At 52.8% G+C, this 18664-nt stretch overlaps 7 protein-coding genes across 7 annotated transcripts; 3 read left to right on the top strand and 4 right to left on the bottom strand.

The window, feature by feature from the left end:
- Positions 1 to 150: 150 nt before the first annotated feature.
- On the bottom strand, positions 151 to 1952 carry BROUX77_006815 (uncharacterized protein; the record flags this gene model as incomplete). The annotated part of the gene is made up of 2 exons (XM_073751841.1): positions 151 to 1367; positions 1880 to 1952. 2 exons carry the CDS (start codon positions 1950 to 1952, stop codon positions 151 to 153), a joined length of 1290 nt encoding a protein of 429 aa, XP_073602962.1.
- Positions 1953 to 3280: 1328 nt separating this feature from the next.
- On the top strand, positions 3281 to 4493 carry BROUX77_006814 (uncharacterized protein; the record flags this gene model as incomplete). Its single annotated transcript, XM_073751840.1, has 3 exons — positions 3281 to 3635; positions 3906 to 4051; positions 4173 to 4493. The coding sequence occupies 3 exons, from the start codon at positions 3281 to 3283 to the stop codon at positions 4491 to 4493; spliced, it is 822 nt and encodes a 273-aa protein (XP_073602961.1).
- A 999-nt stretch (positions 4494 to 5492) lies between these two features.
- On the bottom strand, positions 5493 to 6130 carry BROUX77_006813 (uncharacterized protein; the record flags this gene model as incomplete). Its single annotated transcript, XM_073751839.1, has 2 exons — positions 5493 to 5958; positions 6024 to 6130. The coding sequence occupies 2 exons, from the start codon at positions 6128 to 6130 to the stop codon at positions 5493 to 5495; spliced, it is 573 nt and encodes a 190-aa protein (XP_073602960.1).
- A 1266-nt stretch (positions 6131 to 7396) lies between these two features.
- Positions 7397 to 9543, bottom strand: BROUX77_006812 (uncharacterized protein; the record flags this gene model as incomplete). Its single annotated transcript, XM_073751838.1, has 5 exons — positions 7397 to 7649; positions 7734 to 8971; positions 9035 to 9143; positions 9202 to 9254; positions 9313 to 9543. The coding sequence occupies 5 exons, from the start codon at positions 9541 to 9543 to the stop codon at positions 7397 to 7399; spliced, it is 1884 nt and encodes a 627-aa protein (XP_073602959.1).
- Positions 9544 to 10594: 1051 nt separating this feature from the next.
- Positions 10595 to 12079, top strand: BROUX77_006811 (uncharacterized protein; the record flags this gene model as incomplete). Its single annotated transcript, XM_073751837.1, has 5 exons — positions 10595 to 10647; positions 10714 to 10792; positions 10942 to 11044; positions 11110 to 11422; positions 11491 to 12079. 5 exons carry the CDS (start codon positions 10595 to 10597, stop codon positions 12077 to 12079), a joined length of 1137 nt encoding a protein of 378 aa, XP_073602958.1.
- Positions 12080 to 12488: 409 nt separating this feature from the next.
- Positions 12489 to 13656, bottom strand: BROUX77_006810 (uncharacterized protein; the record flags this gene model as incomplete). The annotated part of the gene is made up of 3 exons (XM_073751836.1): positions 12489 to 13342; positions 13423 to 13548; positions 13605 to 13656. 3 exons carry the CDS (start codon positions 13654 to 13656, stop codon positions 12489 to 12491), a joined length of 1032 nt encoding a protein of 343 aa, XP_073602957.1.
- Positions 13657 to 14540: 884 nt separating this feature from the next.
- BROUX77_006809 (uncharacterized protein) lies at positions 14541 to 15955 on the top strand (the record flags this gene model as incomplete). The annotated part of the gene is made up of 3 exons (XM_073751835.1): positions 14541 to 14733; positions 14798 to 15717; positions 15782 to 15955. 3 exons carry the CDS (start codon positions 14541 to 14543, stop codon positions 15953 to 15955), a joined length of 1287 nt encoding a protein of 428 aa, XP_073602956.1.
- Positions 15956 to 18664: the final 2709 nt, after the last annotated feature.

Genomic DNA, 18664 nt, shown 5'->3' with positions numbered 1-18664 from the left:
GGTTTTGGTCCTGACGGTAGTTTTAAACAAGTTACGCTACACGTATATGTACATACACACGTCGGAAGGACAGACATAGAGGCCTAGTTTCTGCAGCGAGTACACAGCACACATATGTGCGTGGAACACCACCTTGTTCAATACGTCCGTTTACAGCCGGGGCCGGACAGGCACCAACGAGCCGTCCTCGGTAGCAATGAGAGCCACGACCATGATGTCGTCGACCTTGCCGCCCGACCAGCGCTCCCGGCGGTTCACGCGCTTCATGGCCTTGGCAAAAGGCCCATCACGGCGGGTTTCGTGGCTGTTGGCTTTGGCTGTTAACGCGATGCGCGATGCGACCAGGCTTTGCAGCGTAGCCTGTGAGTTGAGCGTCTGTGGGGTTTCGCCCGAGGGCGTGGGCAGCTTGGTCATCTCTCCAATGGTGGGCGAGACCTGCACTGCGCCGTCCTCGGTAACGGTCCAGGCGCCTGACGCCAGCATCATTTTGCTGACAACCTTGAGGATGTCCTCATTAAACATGTTGTCCCATACGCCGTCTGATGCGAGCACAAGGACATCGCCGCTGCGCATGTTGTGCTGGGTGATGTCGGCCTTGTAGGGCATGTCACTCAGATGTGCGCCACCAAATGTTGCTATGCGCGCCGCCATACTTGGTGGGATGACTGACATTTGGTAGGGAGTGTTGAAGGAGTGCTGCTGGGCCTTGGAGTAGGCATGTACTGCGCCGAGACGCAGGTGGATGAAGCCCGAGTCGCCTAAGTTGGCGATTTCGACGGCGCCGTTGGACGCAGCGACGGCAACGACAGCCGTGCTGCTCCCGGCTACAACACTGCGATCGTTGCACACGGCTTCGTACCCCTTTTGCATGATGGACTTGGGGCTGACAGGGTCGCGGCCGGGATACGCAAAGGAAACCATGGCCATGTATTCGCAGAGGCCATGGGAAAAGTCAGCAGGGTCAACGCCCGAGTCTACCCAGCCGCCGACACCATCAGCGACGCCAAACGCCACGGAGTCTGTCTCGCCGAGATGGGATATGAAAAAGGCATCGTGACCGCTTGGGGGCCGCTTTCCCGGTGCCGTTCTTACGGGCTGCACGCGACTCTGTGGGTTGTAGTGGTGGATGTTTCGGGTGGCATGCCATGTCTGGTCTTTTCCAATAAAGGCAGCGGCAACACCGTAGCTAAGCGGAGAGGAGCCGAGCGAGGGATGGGAGGCGTCGGGAGTGGGAGCGGAATATTTCATTGTTGTCGAGAATGAGCGTGATTTAGCGGAGGACAAGGGCGCAGAGACTGTGTTGAGATTCGCGAGGCGCAACGAGTTGCGGGCAGCAGCAAGACGGGATACTTGCATGTGTATTGGGTCTATAGGACGGAGAAAGGGCGCAAAGGACAATAAGCCACTGGCCGATCATATATCATGGGGGTGAGGGAGAGACGTGAAATGGCTAGGAGGGAGGGACAGGCAAAAGGGTCAAAGCAGGAGGAGCGGAAGAAAGAGAAGGGCTCTAGCCAGGGATTCAAGGGCCTGAAGCAGCGACTCAAAACTAGACGGGCAGGGGTAGTTGGGCAGAAGACGAGGGCTTGAGAGCCTTGCGGGCTTGTGTTGGTCTTCAGGCTGCGCTGTGCTGTGCCAGGGGACTGACAGATGTACGATGTACGAGTATGCACACATGTATGTGTATGTATGTACAACGGGTGCGGCTGCGACTGCGGCTACGGCTGCGGGATGAGTTGTGAGCTTGAAGACAGAACAACACAGCGCGCCTGAGTTGCGTGTGGCTGTATGTGTTGTATTCATATGTGTGTGTGTGAATGGAGGTGGTGAATATGTGCGAAAGTGTGTGGATGGGACATGGACGTGGATGGGTGCTCACTGCGGATTGAGTACAGGGCTGAAGCTGTGGATGCGGCCGAAGCGGCGCGGCGTGGGCACAGAAAAGTCGCCATGACGTTGCTTTTACCTACGTACTTGGAGTAGTACTTTGTATGTATGTAATATAGGTCAAGATTGTTGCGAGGTCGCCCTGTTGCTGGCAGTCAGCGGAAGTGTTGTCTGCCCAAAATTTGGTGGCAGATATGAATTTAAACGATATGCAACAATGCGTAAAGGAGACAGTTGAGCGCACGCCTGCGACTGCGGCTGCGACTGCGGCTGCTGGATCAATCATGCAGACCAAGCGAAAGCGCCGGATTTGTATGTGTACCACTTCTACCGGAAGCATGTAGTTAAAGCTCCTGTACTCGTGGATGGCGTGCCCTTCAGGAATTATGTAACTATATAAGGCGGATTCCCCCTCAGGTGGTCAAACCTCAGACGGAAAGAGACTGGCTCGGAAGCCTGGCCGCGATGTACGACGAGGAACAATCATGACTGCGGCGTTTGGCAGTGCAGGGCCGCAAGAAGCAATCTAAATGGCAAGTAAGGACAAGGGGACAATGGTGTCTTTTTTAAGAGCCGCTCTGGTTGAACTTGGACTGGTAGGCTGACGGCTAACATGTGATGAGGTCCTCTAGATGCCGAGTCTTGATGAGTGAGACTGCCTTGCATCCATAACTATCTAAATTGCACTCGACCTGTACTAAATCCCAACTGTCTTGGATCCGAGGCTTGCCAATGCCTCCCCCAACATCGGAAAAGAATGTTTTCGTTGGCATGTTGAGCCGCAGAATAGCCGCAATTCGCCGTCACGTGCAGCATCTTTATTCCCCACTTTTTGCCACCAAGAGAGCCTAAAGCGGAAGCTTCCCAGCAAACTTTCACTGGAGCCCGCGACTTTTCCCTAGCGACCAGGCTTGTGATCGCTGACTGATATTGAAAATGACTGGCTTATGATTGGCCAGAATTACCGTAGCTCAGCTCCACCACGCTGCTCCATAGCCGAGGTGGCTCTTTTTTTCCCTTTTTCTTACTGGCCGTAGCTTCGGCCGTGCTGTTGTGGCTTATTTTTCCCTTTGTCTTTCAGTGAAGAAATCTCAGAAGAGAGAAGAGACGACAAACCGGCTAGTGAAATTGCCAGTGTTTTTTTCTCATCCCCGGGCTCATCCTCATCCTCACCCTCAGAATCATTCTCATTCTCACTGCTTACCCACTGCCTCCACCGACCATCTGCCGTCGCCTTTTGTCTATCCACCCTCGACTCTTGATTCGGCATCTCACACCCGATCACCACCACACAAGCCCAGCTACTTGTTAACTGCAAGTTGCCGCTGCTTTGGATTTGCTCAACTTTGCCCTTTCGTCTATAATTTACACCACCCCACACACAACAGCCACAATGGCAGCTCTCCGCTCTACCTCCCGCGTCATCGCGACCTCCTCGGCCAAGTTCGCCGCCCCCGTCTTCCGGCCCGTGGCTGCTTCGCGCAGCCTTGCCACCGTTGCCGACACTCCTGCCCCCCGCATGAAGAAGTTCACCATCTACCGCTGGAACCCCGACACTCCCACCGAGAAGCCTCACATGCAGACCTACGAGCTCGACCTCAACAAGACTGGCCCCATGATGCTGGATGCTCTGTTGCGCATCAAGAACGAGCAGGATGCCACCCTCACCTTCCGCAGATCTTGCCGTGAGGGTATCTGCGGCTCTTGCGCCATGAACATTAACGGCCAAAACACTCTTGCCTGCCTTTGTACGTCACCTTTTTTTACCTGGCCCCTTTTGCCCTTGATTTGACTGCATCTCAAGATTTCGGTTATTCCCGACTCGGCCCGGCTCGGACCAGCTTGGCAGCATGTGAAGAGATATGCATGTTAAAACCTAGCTTTGAGACTCTGTCTCGGCATCGGGTGGATAGACATACCAGCCACTCGCGTGAAACTCGGGACCCCAACTGCTTGTAGCTATGAAAATCCCGTTGAGCTCTGACCTTACTAACATACCCGCCTTCTCCCGCTCATAGGCCGAATCCCCGACGGCCCCGAGGCCAAGGTCTACCCCCTGCCTCACATGTACGTCGTCAAGGATCTCGTTCCCGACCTGACGCACTTCTACAAACAATACAAGTCTATCAAGCCGTATCTGCAGCGTGATACCCCCGCGCCCGGTGTACGTTTTATCCCCACGGCCAAGACTACCTACCTTGGGCAGCTATTCCACCTCATGGCCGGCCCAGCTCCGCCTGTCTTTGTAGGGTTCATAACACTAACATCTTTTCTTTCGTCAACAGGGTAAGGAATACCTCCAGAGCAAGGAAGACCGCAAGAAGCTTGACGGTCTCTACGAGTGCATCCTGTGCGCCTGCTGCTCAACGTCGTGTCCCTCATACTGGTGGAACCAGCAGGAGTACCTCGGCCCCGCCATTCTGCTGCAGTCTTACCGCTGGCTTGCCGACTCGCGTGACGAGCGCAGTGCCGAGCGCAAGCAGGCTCTTGACAACTCCATGTCTCTGTACCGTTGCCACACTATTCTCAACTGCACCCGGGCGTGTCCTAAGGGTCTGAACCCTGGTCTGGCTGTTGCTTCGCTGAAGAAGGAGCTTGCTGTGTAAAATGCCGGCCTGGCTTGACTTTTCTTTGGTGATAAAAGTAAAGAGGTCCTTGCTCTATTCAGATATATTCTAGTCTGTCCCGCTCGACCGAGCTCACAGGCAAGCATCCATCTTTTTCTCACTTGAGCCACTGAAAACACTGATGTCACAGTGTATTTCTTGTGGTCGTGTCTTGTCACTATAGACTCAACTTTTTCCCTCTTCTTTTTTTTCCCAACAGCCATTTTCCTCCTTTAGACATTTGCGCTTCTTTTCTCTCTATATGTGCCTCCCAAATCTTGCTGCACGGCAAAAGCAAAAGCATTCGGCAGCGATTTTTGTGCCTGTGTAATTCTCCAACGACAGATTATTTGACTAGTGCCTGGAAAAAAAAAACAAAACACGGCAACATGCCGGGCTATTCCCGGACGCCAGTTTTGTCTACCATGGCTAACGGAGCTCTTTGCGGCCTCCCGAAAAGGAGAGCCGTCATCTGGCACGGCTTCCTTTTTGTGTACAACCATTCTTCCTTTGTTCAATTTCCATCTTCTCTTTCTTTTTTTCTTCTTCTTCTTCGCCTTTTGTTGTTGTATCTGTACTCGCGTCCAGTCTCTCTGTCTTTATTCGCCATTGTTTCATCAGTTCATAGGAAGATCCAGGTCTGGGAGACCCACCCTGGCCTGTTGTGGTGGCTATTAGTTGTTGAGCGTGTGCTGTTGGCTACATGCCATATACAAAAAACTTGAAAAAAAATATGATGATAACAAACTTGCAGCAAGATTATTAGAGTGTGATTGATGTCCTTCTACTGCAAAATCAAGTGATTGTGTTTTATTTGGCCCTGTAAGTAGAGTCCTATTCCCGTGAATATATAAGTGAAAAGGTAGAGAAAAAACAACAAAATGAGAAAGACATAGATCCAAACAAGTCCTGCTCTGCCTTGGGCCGCTATAGAAAAATTAAACTCGGGATATACAACACCACATTACGATCGCAAGCTAACCATGCTTCCAGCACAGCTTACGACTGGGTCACAAGCTTGGCGATGATTTCAACCGGCATGTAGATCTGAGCGACAACGCCGTCCGTGTTGGGGCGCATCATAATCTCCCAGCCGCCGGGGGAACCAGACTCGGCGTTCTCGCGGACAGGGCCAGCAAGCCAGCTGCGGGCATCGGCCCAGCTAACGCTGTAGGTCTGGGCGTCGCCCGTCTCGCTCAGCGGAGTCAGCTTGAAGCCGTCGGCAGAGAAGGAGGCGGGCGCGCTGTCCTGGGCGGTAGCGATGAGCGGCTGCAGGTACGTTTTGGAGCCGTCGTTGCGTGTGGTGGCGTTGACGCCCAGCGCGGTCGAGGCGTCGGTGCCTGTCGATAGTGTGGTGGCGGTGGGCCCGCTGTTGGACACGGACAGCGCGTCGGCGCTGCCGGACCAGATGCCGACGCGGCCGGAGACGACCGACAGGGGCTTGTCGTTGACTTCGGCAAAGTTGCTAGGAGTGGAGTTAGTGGGGAGTGCTTATGTGCGGTTGGGGATATCTGTTTGTTTACAACGTACGATTTGGTGTAGAGCTGGTAGACGTTCGGGCTTGCGCCCACCTGGCGAACCGTGATGGGAGAGGCCATAACGGCGGCAGCGAAAGTGAGGACGGCAGAGAATCTCATGGTGTGTTGTGTGAGGGGGTTCGAAGGGGAAAACAATGAGAATCAAAGAAAGAGAACCAGAAAGCTGATAATGGTAATAGTGGCTATTACGTCACTGGGCTAAGCAGAAGGAATAAGAGAAGGAAATGCAGCGGCGGCTGGAGCGTCGGGGTGAATGAATGCAAATGAAAAAAAAGATAAAAGAACGAAAGTAAGAAGTTTCCGAATACTTGGATAAGGGAACAGGGTAAAGGAGAAAAGAAAAGTAGAGAAGGCAAGAAACGCGAGCGACGTCCACGTTTATATCAAAGAACGAGAACAGGGCGTTGATAGGTTGCATCTGCGTATATGCACAAGTGCGCCGAGACAGGGACGTCCAAACAAGAGCAAAATAAAAGGAACATGAGACGAGACGCAAGAGCCCTGTGACCTCCCGGCAATTACAGCCCGAGGAAGTGGAAAAAAATCCATAAAATATACGTGACGGGGGGGGAGGGGGCAGGGAAAAAAGAACCACATAAAGACTTCGGCTGTACGCCAAGAGCGGCGCAGATCTTTTTTGGTCCATAGCTAGGGGACTGCCGATTTTCTTGCAGTCGATCGCTCTCTAAACGGGTGTTCTAAAACATTCAAAGTTACAGAAGCACCCATACCAACATGGGACCATGGTAGAGTGTGGAATGGGGGGGAGGCCTTCTTTCTTGTCGCCTATGTTTCTGGTGGTCTTCAAGAAAGTCTGTTCGGCGACTACGGCAGACAGACAGCAGAAACCGCACAGCCCTGTCTGGCAGACGGTAGGGCGACCAGGGGAGATACAAGCCGTAGTTATCTCTCTCTTTCTCGCTCACGCTGCGCCGGGACTGGCCGGCCAGGCCAAGACGATCAGGACGCAGACCTTCAGTCTGATACAAGGACAGTGCCCAAATGCATCCTCTACCGTGCCAGAAGTGCAAAGCTATGTACATACTCGGTCTACAGTGTGCGTCCTGGGCACGCACTTGCGCTACCTGCAGTGCCCTTTGTGCAACTAGAAATTTCATGGTCAAATATCAAGGATCCCTTTGCGTTGTTAGAGCACTAGATGCCGTGATGGGCCTGTACCGCATCTTGGGGGCGGGCAAGACAATGCGTTGTCCTTAACGGCTTGCATGCCTCCATTCCAGCAGACTTGCATACTTGTATACACAACTACATAATCCCCCACCACCGAGTCACGTACATACACATTGGTCTCCCCGCGCCTCTTTGCATCTAGGCCCCTGCTCCCTCCCTCCCCACCACTAATCGCTACCGCCATGTAGTTGCGACCGAAGCTGTTGTCACACCGCAGGTGGCCGGCACTGTGTAAGATCTGTTTGGATCCGACTCCCACGTCACCGCGCCACTGCTGCTCACCTTGATGAACTTGTAGCTAATAACGCTGCCCGCGGGCAGGCTGATGGTTCCCGTCCAGATAGGGTTGCTGGTCGTGTATGAGGCCGCACTCAAGGTAATCGCTTGGTCTACATTCCAGTTTCCAAGAGCCGAAATGTTGCCGGTTCTACAGACGAAACAAGAACATAACGCAAGATGATCAGCAAGTGATTAAAGGAATGTTGTGTTACACAGACGCGCGGAAACTTACATCTTGATAGTATCACCAAATGCCGTAGTCACCGTCTCTGTAAAACTCACAGCGACAGCAGTTGGGGTTGTACATGCACCGGAAGAGCTAAAGGTGCTGCTTGCTGTAGCGGTAGCTGAAGATTCGTCGCGGCTTATTTCCGGGCACAGGTTAGTCAGTAACAGCTGGCTCTTTGGGTAAAACATCTTTGGCAGTCCGCCCGATAACGCTGTTGTAATCGACGCATCCAACGCCACTGTAATCTCAGTGCACGACACCAACTCCACCAGCGCCTGGTTCGCCGTGTATCCTGTACTGCTTCCGCTCAGCGTGACAGAGTTACTGCTCCCCGAGCCACCGCTCGTAAAGACGCTGATGGCCTGTTTACCGCTCTGGCCCTTACGCAGCGCAATGCTGGTCGTGCTCGGCTGGAACGGTACGGCCTGGTACACGGTGTACTGGTCGTCGTTGGCAATCAGCGCCTGGCGGATCTTGTTGAGCGTGGCGATCCAGGCATACCGCTCGTTGCCCGTGTTGAGACTCGTCCACACGGGCGCGCGGTTAGCAGGGATGCCGGAGCCCGTGAAGCCCTGCTCCTGGCCCTGATAGATTATAGGGATCCCATCCATGAGCATGGTAAAGGCAATTGTAGTCTTGACCAGGCCGATGTCGCTGGACTGAGAAGTCCACGACGGCATGCGGTCAACGTCGTGGTTTTCCGTGAAGGAGCCGAGCTGGTTGGTGTTTCCAGTGCTGCTCTTCATGGTGTTAACGCCTGAAACCAGCTCAGATGTCGTTGCGCCAAGGCTCTGGAATGCGCGCTGAATCCAATAGTACACAGGGTAGTTCAACACGCCCGGCATGTATTTCAGATAGGGTGCAACATATGCCGGGTCTCCGCTGTACACCTCGCCCAGCAGAAACACGCCCGCAGCCTCCTCAAACGCTGCCCAAAATGAGGTTTCTTGATGCTTTGCACTGTCAATCCGCAGGCCATCAATACTGTAGTTGCCCACAATCTCCGATATCCACGTGTTGAAATAAGCACGCACGTCTGCATCCTCCGTTCTCAAGTCCGGCAGCGATACAGTGTTGCTCCCCTGCCAGCACTGTTCGATGGAGGTCTGAGAGTTGTAGTCAATGGTACACGGTGTGTGAAAGTACGAGGACTGGGAGAACGGAGTTAAGCTTGAGTAGTCGACACACGTCTGGCAACCTCTGTAGGCCATGTGGTTTGTAACGACATCAACCATGAGGTACTACAAGAGTCGTGTTAGTCACTAAGGGATATATTTTTTTCAGGGTTGACTCCTGAAACCTACCATGCCTCGAGAGTGCAGGGCATCGGCCAAACTCTTAAGATCGGCTTGGGAACCAAAGTGCGAGTTGACGGTGTTAAAGTCTTGGGCCCAGAAGCCATGATACGAGTCTCTGTTTTCTGTGTTAGTTTTGAGGGTCTGGTCTCATGATAATCAACACATCTACATACCCATCCGAGCTCCCCGATGCTTCAATGTTGGTGACAACGGGAGAGATCCAAACCTAGGCCAAGCATTAGCATAGCTCTATTATGGTGTTGAGAAAATATTGTATCACTTGCAGCAGTGAATCCCATGTTTTGGATGTAATCCAGATTGTTAACCAGGCCTTTCCATGTGCCGCCGCAGTACTCAGACAACGACGAACACGCGGTGGTTGAGCCATCAGTTCGGCCGAAGCGGTCAGTTAAAACCTGGTAAATAGACTGCTTGGCCCATTCGCTTGAGTTAAGGGCAAGTGCATGGCGAGTAAAGATTGAGCATAATGCAAGAAGTGCCAGTAGATGAAACATGGCGGGGAGATGACGATAAACAGGGACAATAAGAATCAGGACGGGTAGAGAGCAGATGTGAGACAGATGCGACAGAGCCAAGAGTAAAAGATCGCCGTGCGGCGATATATATACCAGTGGAATAAGTATTCCACGAGTGATCTGTACGAGCGGGTGCGGCCAAGATCACGCCCAGAACGTCTCTCTCTGTATTTTTGTTATTATCCGTGAAGCTATCCCCAAAATAAAGATCGCCCGGCTCCATTCCCAAGTTGCAGAGTAGCAGTCCAAGGGCGTATGTCGGTGCTTCTTTCTCCAGCTCGACTTTTCGATGGTACTAGAGGGTCGTTTTGGAGAACCGGCTGCCACCCTTGAAAGCAAAGAGGCCGGCTACCGAGTCGCCAAAAGTTAGACTTCGGGGGCTTGATCGACGAGGAAGAACGAGAGAAGAAGCCTCTTTTCAAGAGTGTCACTTGTCAGCAGATGGGCAGCAAGACAGACATCAATAAACGCCATCGGTCCGACTAAGCATGGGTCCGGGAGAATAAAGTCTGTGAAGAATGGAAAAGAGGAAGGCACACGGAATTTAATGTTGCAGCAACTGCAACTGTAGCCTCGAACAACATCAAGTCTCGTCCTAAGCCAAAAACCCAGGCAGTTGCCATGTTGCGGTGCAGCAAGTGCTGTTGCCTCCAAGACAGGGATACTCGAGTTCCTGTTTTGCTGCTATTGCCTTGTGTGTGCTTTTTTGTGGGGTAAAGGTTGCGCGGTTGCCCTCTTTATACAGTTTGGGCAGACGGGAGAGAATTAGAGAATTAGCACAGGTCGGCCTGAAATTGCCACTACGAGACACCAAAGTTTGCACCCACTTGCTCGAAATTTGCGATCTTATCTTGAACTATCCTGGTGTACATGTATAACCAACTGACTGACTACCTGTTGCATAACGTCTTGTTTCATAGTGTGCTGCAACAGCACCCACCCACCTACAACCAGGGCTACTTCTCACACCAAATCCAGAGTAAACAAAGCACATTTGCTTCCCCGCTTGCAAGCACTGCCGGCCCTGGCCATGACCCTGCAATATGAAGACCCTCAGCCGGAATGGCGGCCAGACATTGTCCAGTGAGTCGAATTTGCTACCACTGTCGCAAGACATGACTCCATGTTCTGATACGTTCCCACGACCAGCCCGCTCAAGCTGTTTGACTTGGCCCAGGCCCAAGACCGGTTCTTGACCGTCTGCGCGCCCATGGTGCGCTACAGCAAGGTGCGTACTGTCTCATAGGAATGGCTGTTTATACTACTTGCATGTGTATAGACCACTGCTTATTGTATGCTCCGTGGACAAGGGCTTGTTCTCAAGGTCCCGACTCGGCCGGTACGGGGGCTGATTATGTCATATTTTCGCTGCTCCAGCTTGCGTTCCGGCAAACAGTTCACCACTTTGGGACGGATCTCTGCTATACGCCCATGATTCTGGCCAAAGAATTCAACCGTAATCGGATTGCTCGAGACAGCGGTATGTAGCTGCATCTCCCCGTCGCTCGGTATATTTTCCACTGTCCTATTCTAACGCGTCTGTAGATCTGACTCTTTCCTCCACTGGTACCCAGCCACCCACCATCGTACAGTTCGGCGCCAATGACCCGCAAGAACTAGGCCGCGCCTCGTCACTTGTTGCGCCATTCGTGGGTGGCGTAGACCTGAATTGTGGCTGTCCACAGGGCTGGGCGTGTGCCGAGACACTTGGCGCGGCGCTGATGGAGCGACGTGAGCTGGTCAGAGATATGGTCGTCGAGACGCGGAGGCGGCTCACGGCTGATGGCTGGACGCGAGACCGCGAAAGCGACAAGGGCCGTAGTGTTAGCGTGAAGATCAGAGTGCACAAGGACCTAAGGTGAGCTGGCCTCCGGATGCAGTTGGGTATTTACACCATGACGCGACTAATGCTTCTTTGGGGTGTAGAAAAACGATGGACTTTATCGACACGGTCCTCGGCTCAGACTCGGAGCCGCTGCCAGATTGGATCACGATCCATCCCCGCACACGCTACACACCTTCAAGTACCCCCATTTTCACAGACTCCCTCAACATCCTTCTTGACAGGTATAGCTCCCGCGTGCCAATCTTGCTCTCAGGCGACGTCTTCTCCATGGCCAGCCTCCCTCTCACACCCAACACCTTTACTGCCTCCTCTGACGCAGAAACCGTCGAGTCCTTTGTGCCGCGGCCCAGCAATACAGGGCTGCGCGGCTTCATGTCGGCCCGCGGTCTCCTGGCGAACCCCGCCATATTTGCCGGCTACGAGGCGTGCCCGTGGGAGGCTGTACAGATCTTTCTAAACAACGCCGTCAAGGCTCCGCTGCCGCTAACCGTGACACTGCACCATCTGAGCGAGATGTGCAGCCCCGGCATGGGCCCGGATAAATCTGCGTTGCTGACCAAGGCGGAGAAGACGCGGATGATGCTGATGACAAACTTGCTGGATGTTATTGACTTCCTAGACGATATCATGGAAAAAAAGGGCAGTGAAGGGGGACTGAAAAGATACTAAAATTGGCATTACTGCGAGAGAAAAGACGAGATTAGATTTCCGAGAGAGATGGATACAATGGGCAAGATTAACACTAGAAGAAGACGATGCCATACGCGCACATGTAAAAAGTCACGTCTCGCCATGGAGACTCCAAATCTAGTATAATTCCCCAAAAGCCAAAAGCCCGTTCTCACCTAAACAGCATGCATCGTCTTGTCTACAAGGACCATAAGAGCAAAAGCATTATGCGAAAAGACGCCGAACCAGAAAACTCCAGTAAAACTCCACGAACAAAACGACAAGAGAAGCCCATGCACAAAAAGAACAAGCACCCATAAAAATGAACCACAAAAGCAAATACAGTGAGTGACAGCCTCCTCCCTATTTCCACCACGGCTATCCTTTCTCTTTTGGTGTAGACCGTTGCTCACCGGCTCTGCGCCTGATAGCTAGCTCTTAGCGCTAAAATCTGCATGCGCTCAGTCTCTGGCAGCGCGTCGATCGTCTCCTGCGGCAGATCCATAACTGCGCGCATGAGTGCGTCTGAGTCTTGGCCGTCAGCTGCAGCAGGCGCGGGCGGAGGCGGCGGAGGCACGGCAGCCGAGTACGTTTGCTGCTGCTGTCTGTTGTAAGCAGCGGGGCCCGTAGGGATGGGCATTTGCTGCGGTGCGGGCGGTGCGGGTGCGCCGTATCCGGTATTCGAATAGCCGAGACCCGCGGGCGGGGCAGTCGCCTGCGGCTGTTGGGCCTGCGGGAGCGGGACGCTCATCTGGGCGGGAGAGGTAGTTGCGGCAGCGGCAAGGGAGTTCATATCGACAACGCTGTATATGCTTTCGGGCGAGACCAGGTTCATGAGTAGCAGGGCCTGGAAGATGGAGTAGGCCAGCTGCGGCGCAGCTTCAAATAGCTCGACGGCGCGGTTTGGTTCATTGGTGGCCAGCTGCTTGACCTGCGAGAGAATGTCCAGCAGCTGCGAAGGCGGCAGCGTCGAGAGCGTGCGTGAGATCTGATCGGCGCATGACACGCCGGGCGGCAGTTCTTTTCCGGCGGGCAGCGGGGGCAGTGTGCTGGATGTCGGAGGGGCTGCGGCAGGGCCGGTCGGGGGTCCGTTGGGCGTGCCACCGGTAGTGGTGGCAGGGCCGAGCCCGGAGTTCATACTACCAAAAGCCATTGATTCGCCGTCTTCGTCTTCGGTCCCGCCTTCGTTAGAGAAATCGACGCGTAGACGACGGCCCTTGATCTCGTAGTTGTGGAGGTTGCGCACGGCAGAGGATGCAGAATCTTGAGGGAGAGGGAAAGTCAGCAAGGCGGTCCGGTCCGTACGCAGCGGCACGTCTAATATTTATCACATTGTCACATACCACTGTCGGGATACTCTGCAAAACCAAAGCCCTTGGGTCGGCCCGTCTCGCGATCGTAGACGAGGCGAAAGTTGATGACTTTTCCGGCGCTGTTGAAAATCTCGATGATTTGCTCTTCGGAGAGATCTGTCGGCGCTGAGTTAGCAAACAGGCAGAAGGCCAGGTCCAGAAAAGCCGCATACCGTAGGGGATGTTTCCAACAAAGACAACCCGCGATGGGATTTTGAACGACATGGTGTGAAGAAGTTGCAGCTGAAGCTTGGCTCAAACTGCGCTTTGATCAAGGCAGAATGAGAAAAACGCGGCAGGCTTCACGCGAGCGCGAGACAGAAGTAAACGGCCGAGATCGAGTCGCTGAGAGCAGCTGGGCAATGTAGAGCTGGACACACTCTGGACAAATCGTGGAGCAGCCTCTGCATGAAGCTCTGGGTTGGCCGCTGTCAAGAAATTCCATCGCAGCTCTTGGTGCTGCTGCTCTTCAGCCTTGCCGCCGCGCCAGCCAATCAGACAAAGCGCCAGCAAGGCTGCGCTGGGCCCCTCGCCCTCAACCAATCAGCGTCGCCGAGACCCTTGCCGGGTCTAGCGTGGGTCTAGCGACAGGGGCCAGCAGGGAGGTATCCACAATTCTCCCGGAGCCAGCGCCCTTTGTGATTCTGCATCGCTGGCCAGTTTGAAGATATCCGCGTTGCGCTGATTTGGCTTACTACGCACATCTTGGTCTTGGAGCTGCTGCCGTGTCTGCACCCTGACGATCTTCCCTTTGGCCTTTGCTTTTCTCTCTGTTCTCGGCTCAATCTGTCTGCTAATTGCTTGACATCGAAGTCTCTGCAATACTGGGCTTTTGGTCTGCGGTCTTGCGCCTTTGTGCTTCCTTCTTTGTCTTCCACTCCCATCGTTCATTTCATCTGCATAAGAGAGAAGGTCTGCGGGTTACAGGCTTCCCTTCCCATACCAACTTCGTCCTGAAATAGGCTTCCGAGCACACAACGCCTCCGAAGCACACTCCCTTATTGGCCCGCCCCGGCTCCGAGTCTTGAACATCCCCGGCGCAGATCTCCTACGCATCGGCCAGTCTCCGTTTCTCTTCTGCGCCAATCGCTCCCACTCGCTCCCGCACAATGGCCGGCAAGTCGAGGTTCACGAGGCTTGACGCCTTTGCGAAAACTGTCGATGAGGCCCGCATTCGCACAACTTCGGGAGGCATTGTCACAATCGTTTCTCTGATTGTGGTACTCTACCTCTCACTAGGCGAATGGCTGGACTACCGCCGAGTCATCGTCCACCCTGAACTGATTGTAGACAAGGGCAGAGGTGCGCTCAAATTCCCGTATGCATTCCGACTCACTATACCACCAACTAACACCAACTTCTACAGGCGAGCGCATGGAGATCTTCCTCAACATCACCTTCCCGCATGTTCCCTGCGAGCTGCTGACTCTCGATCTCATGGATGTCTCTGGTGAACAGCAGCACAGTGTCGCCCACGGCATCAACAAAGTCCGCCTCGCCGCCGAGGCCGAAGGTGGCCGCGTGCTTGACGTCAATGTCCTATCTCTCCAAGGCAAGGACCAGGACGCCAAGCACCTGGATCCCAACTACTGCGGTGGATGCTACGGTGCCAACCCCCCGCCCCACGCCATCAAGGCCGGCTGCTGCAACACGTGCGACGAAGTGCGCGAGGCCTACGCCGAAGCCAGCTGGGCCTTTGGCGACGGTGACGGCGTCGAGCAGTGCACTCGTGAACACTACAAAGAGCGCCTGGCCGAGCAGCGGCATGAGGGCTGCCGTGTCGAGGGTGATCTCCATGTCAACAAGGTCATTGGAAACTTCCACCTGGCCCCTGGTCGGTCCTTCAGCAACGGCAACATGCACGTTCACGATCTCAAGCAGTACATGGACTCGGGCGCACAGGGTGTCGAGCACGACTTTACACACACCATCCATGCTCTGCGCTTCGGTCCGCCTCTTCCCAAGTCCATTACCAACGAGAGACTCAACAACGTCAACCCTCTCGACAACTCCAAGCAGCTTGTCAAGGGCCCCAACTGGAACTTTATGTACTTTGTCAAGATAGTGCCGACGTCGTATGTTCCCCTAGGCTGGGAGTCCAAGGGTCAAATGATCAACTCAGACCAGGACGGCTTTGCTTCGGGCAGCCAGGGCGGTGTCATTGAGACCCACCAGTACTCGGTCACCAGCCACAAGCGTAGCTTGGAGGGTGGAAACGATGCTGCTGACGGTCACGAGGAGCGCCAGCACTCGCGCGGCGGTATCCCCGGTGTCTTCTTCTCCTACGTAAGTGCTACATACTTGGAATCACACATCCTGTCATGAAAACCATGCTAACAACAGCCCATAGGACATTTCTCCCATGAAGGTCATCAACCGCGAAGAACGCGCCAAGACCTTTACTGGTTTTCTGGCCGGTCTCTGCTCCATTATCGGCGGTACACTTACGGTGGCCGCTGCCGTTGATCGTGGTCTATTTGAGGGTGTCTCCCGTATCAAGAAGCTGCGGTCAAAGGATCTGTAAAAACACAGAAGGCGTTGTCCTCTTTTTTATTTCTTTCGTTTTTTGGGCGTTGCTTTTCGAGTCTTCCGGCTGTTTCATACAGTGAAAGTGAAGGGAGGAATGGCAAATAACTATACATACTCATTTTGTTGAATTCAGATTACACACATTTGCTTGGGTAATAGCATAGACACCATGACTTGCTTCCTTGTGCTGTGTCATTTATCTCATGGGTAGCAAGTTTATAGTTAGTTCCATCGCCCGTGAGCCTACCAGTACGAGTACGCACGCAATACGATAGATGTCGTTTTAGGCAACTTGAGAGGCAACATTACATACGCCGAATTGCCACGTGAGAAAAACAGTGCAAAAGGAATATGTGTACAGTCAAAGAGAGGAGGAACAAGACGCTGGCTTATTCTGCATAGAAGAGCCAAGGGACGCAAAGTATTCCGATAGATGTGCCGTTTTCTTTTTTCCGCATCAAGCCTCCCCCTCCCCTTTGAAGGGTTTTTTTGGCTTGTCTATAGACGCCCCTTTATCAAACATTCTCCCTTTACTTTTCCAACAAAAAAATGAACAAAATTCTTGCTCCTTACGTACACTCCGGCTGCCTTTGAGGCCGTGGTCGCTCAGCCCTGCTCGGCACTAGCAGCCCAAGAAGCTGCCGCATGGGTCGAGCTTAGCATGGGATGTTGAGACGACAGACACTTGTGCAGATGGATTTATGTCTACGTATGTATGTGTGTACCGACAGTCACCTGGACAAAGCTGCAAGCTGGGATACAAACCCGGATGTGGCAAAGACATGTCTGGGAGGGAATGGGCCTGGATCATCTTTGGGCATCTTCACGGCAACAAGTCTAGAACTATGTGCGTTGGCTTGCCATTGCGTCCAGTAGGACGTTGAAGCTAGACGAAGCACAAGCGCGGTCTTTTTTTTTCTTTTCTTCTCTTCTCTTCTCTTCCAGGCGCAAAAGCGCCCTTTGCTTTTGTATGTGTGGTTGAGTCGATTTCATCCTTTAATTCCGTCTTTCCTTTTAATGTGGTACGTGCCACATCGAGGAGGGGCTTGGGTAGTTACGCCTGCAAGTAGTTGCAAAGCATCTTGCGCCGATTGTAGTCATAGGTGGTTCTTACTTTTTCCGGAATTTTCTTAGTGCCTGTTTTCTAAAAATAGATTGTTTCCTGCTTGGCTCGTGCATGTGAACTTTTCTTTTTCCTGTAGCGTTCTTTTTTACTTCTTTTATTCTTCCCTCTTCTCTGAGCTCGAGATTTTGTGTAGTTTGGAAGAAGAAAAAAATCGAAAGTTTGCTGTGCATTGGCCCCATGCACCATGACATCAAAATGTAGGGTGATGTGTCTGCTGTTGGGTAGCCCGACATATGTACATGCGTACGCACTTTAGTTTTTTTGCCAGCTGCTCCTTACATGCCCTCACAATGTGCGTTTTTTTGGATTCATCCGAGTTTCAGCATATAAGAAAAGAAAAAGAAATTTTGAAAAGTGTTTCAGTCACAAGAAGAGAAATTCCTGTTGATATGACTAGTTACTGCTTTCCTGGTGAAGTTGTTTGACAGATTCTTTGGCTGGAAACAAACAGTGCCGATTCTGATGTTATGTCATGTAGGGATCGACCAAAATATGTAAGGGTTATCTGGAAAAGGGCTCAGTTGTAACCCAGAATACCCAAGAAACTGGGCTGGGGTTATTTGTTTTGAAAGACAAAGTGGCATAAGCACCTGCAGAGACAACATAACATGGCGGATGGGATGACAACAACAGAGATGCGAGATTTTGTCACCTTCACGTGGTTCTTGGCTACCGGCAGGGAGAAAGAGATTGGCCCCTCGGATGGATCTGGCGAGAAGGAGAAAACAGAACAAAGCTTAATGCAGGGTGGCAGCGGTAAACAAAGAGCACAAGCACAGGAAAACAGACTTCTTGTCAAGCGTGGGTGAGTTTTTACATGTACAGGGAGGGCCAGCCACACAAGTTAAGATTGAGATTGGTAAACACAGACAGCACAACACAGACGGCTGTGTTTTATGTCCAGTGTTGGTGTTGGCGTGGGTGTTGGAGACAGGGCAAGGTGATGTGCGGGATTGGTAGAGAAGTAGCTAGCTAGTTCAGTTAGCCGGGCTCGCGAGATAGGTTCTTTGCTTCTTTTCTTTGTGCTCCCTTTTCGGGACTTGACTATAGTATAATAATGCCGAAAACGGCTTGTCCCAGGCGGAGACAGGAGGCCGACATGTTGGGTCGAGAATCTAGATTCTAGGGTAGAACTCGGGTCCAGGCTGTTGCTATGACTACAAGGACAGATACGTATATAGATGCTAAAGTCAGCGTTTGGACGGGGTAGAAGCTTTTGCCAGATGAGAGGGTAGGGTATGAGTGCTGTTTATCAGTGTCTGTTTGTGTGTGCGTGCACTGGCGGTTGGCCGAGGACCAATTCCCACCGTAGGAAAGCTTCTCTCCGGGAACTTCACTTTCTGGATGCTTGGTTACCCCACCTTTTCCCATCGTAACAGGCTACAGGGCCACGATGCGCGCTAAGAAGACAGGCGAGAGGAGAGGCCTGAGCTTTGGCTGAAATTTATGTGAGAGTGGTGTTTGCTGCTGCGCCCGAGATCCATGGGAGTGGTAGTGTCAAATTTTTCTTTTGGTGTGGCCCAGTAGACATTGACATGGCGTGCAATTCCGGATAGTATGGCAGTGTATATGTGTGCA

The sequence above is a fragment of the Berkeleyomyces rouxiae genome (assembly GCF_048999995.1).
Source record: "Berkeleyomyces rouxiae strain 22BRR77 chromosome Unknown BrBRR77_ptg000009l, whole genome shotgun sequence".
Taxonomy (NCBI): domain Eukaryota; kingdom Fungi; phylum Ascomycota; class Sordariomycetes; order Microascales; family Ceratocystidaceae; genus Berkeleyomyces; species Berkeleyomyces rouxiae.
The sequence above is the reverse complement of the archived record's forward strand: the minus strand, read 5'-3'. Positions and strand labels throughout refer to the sequence as shown.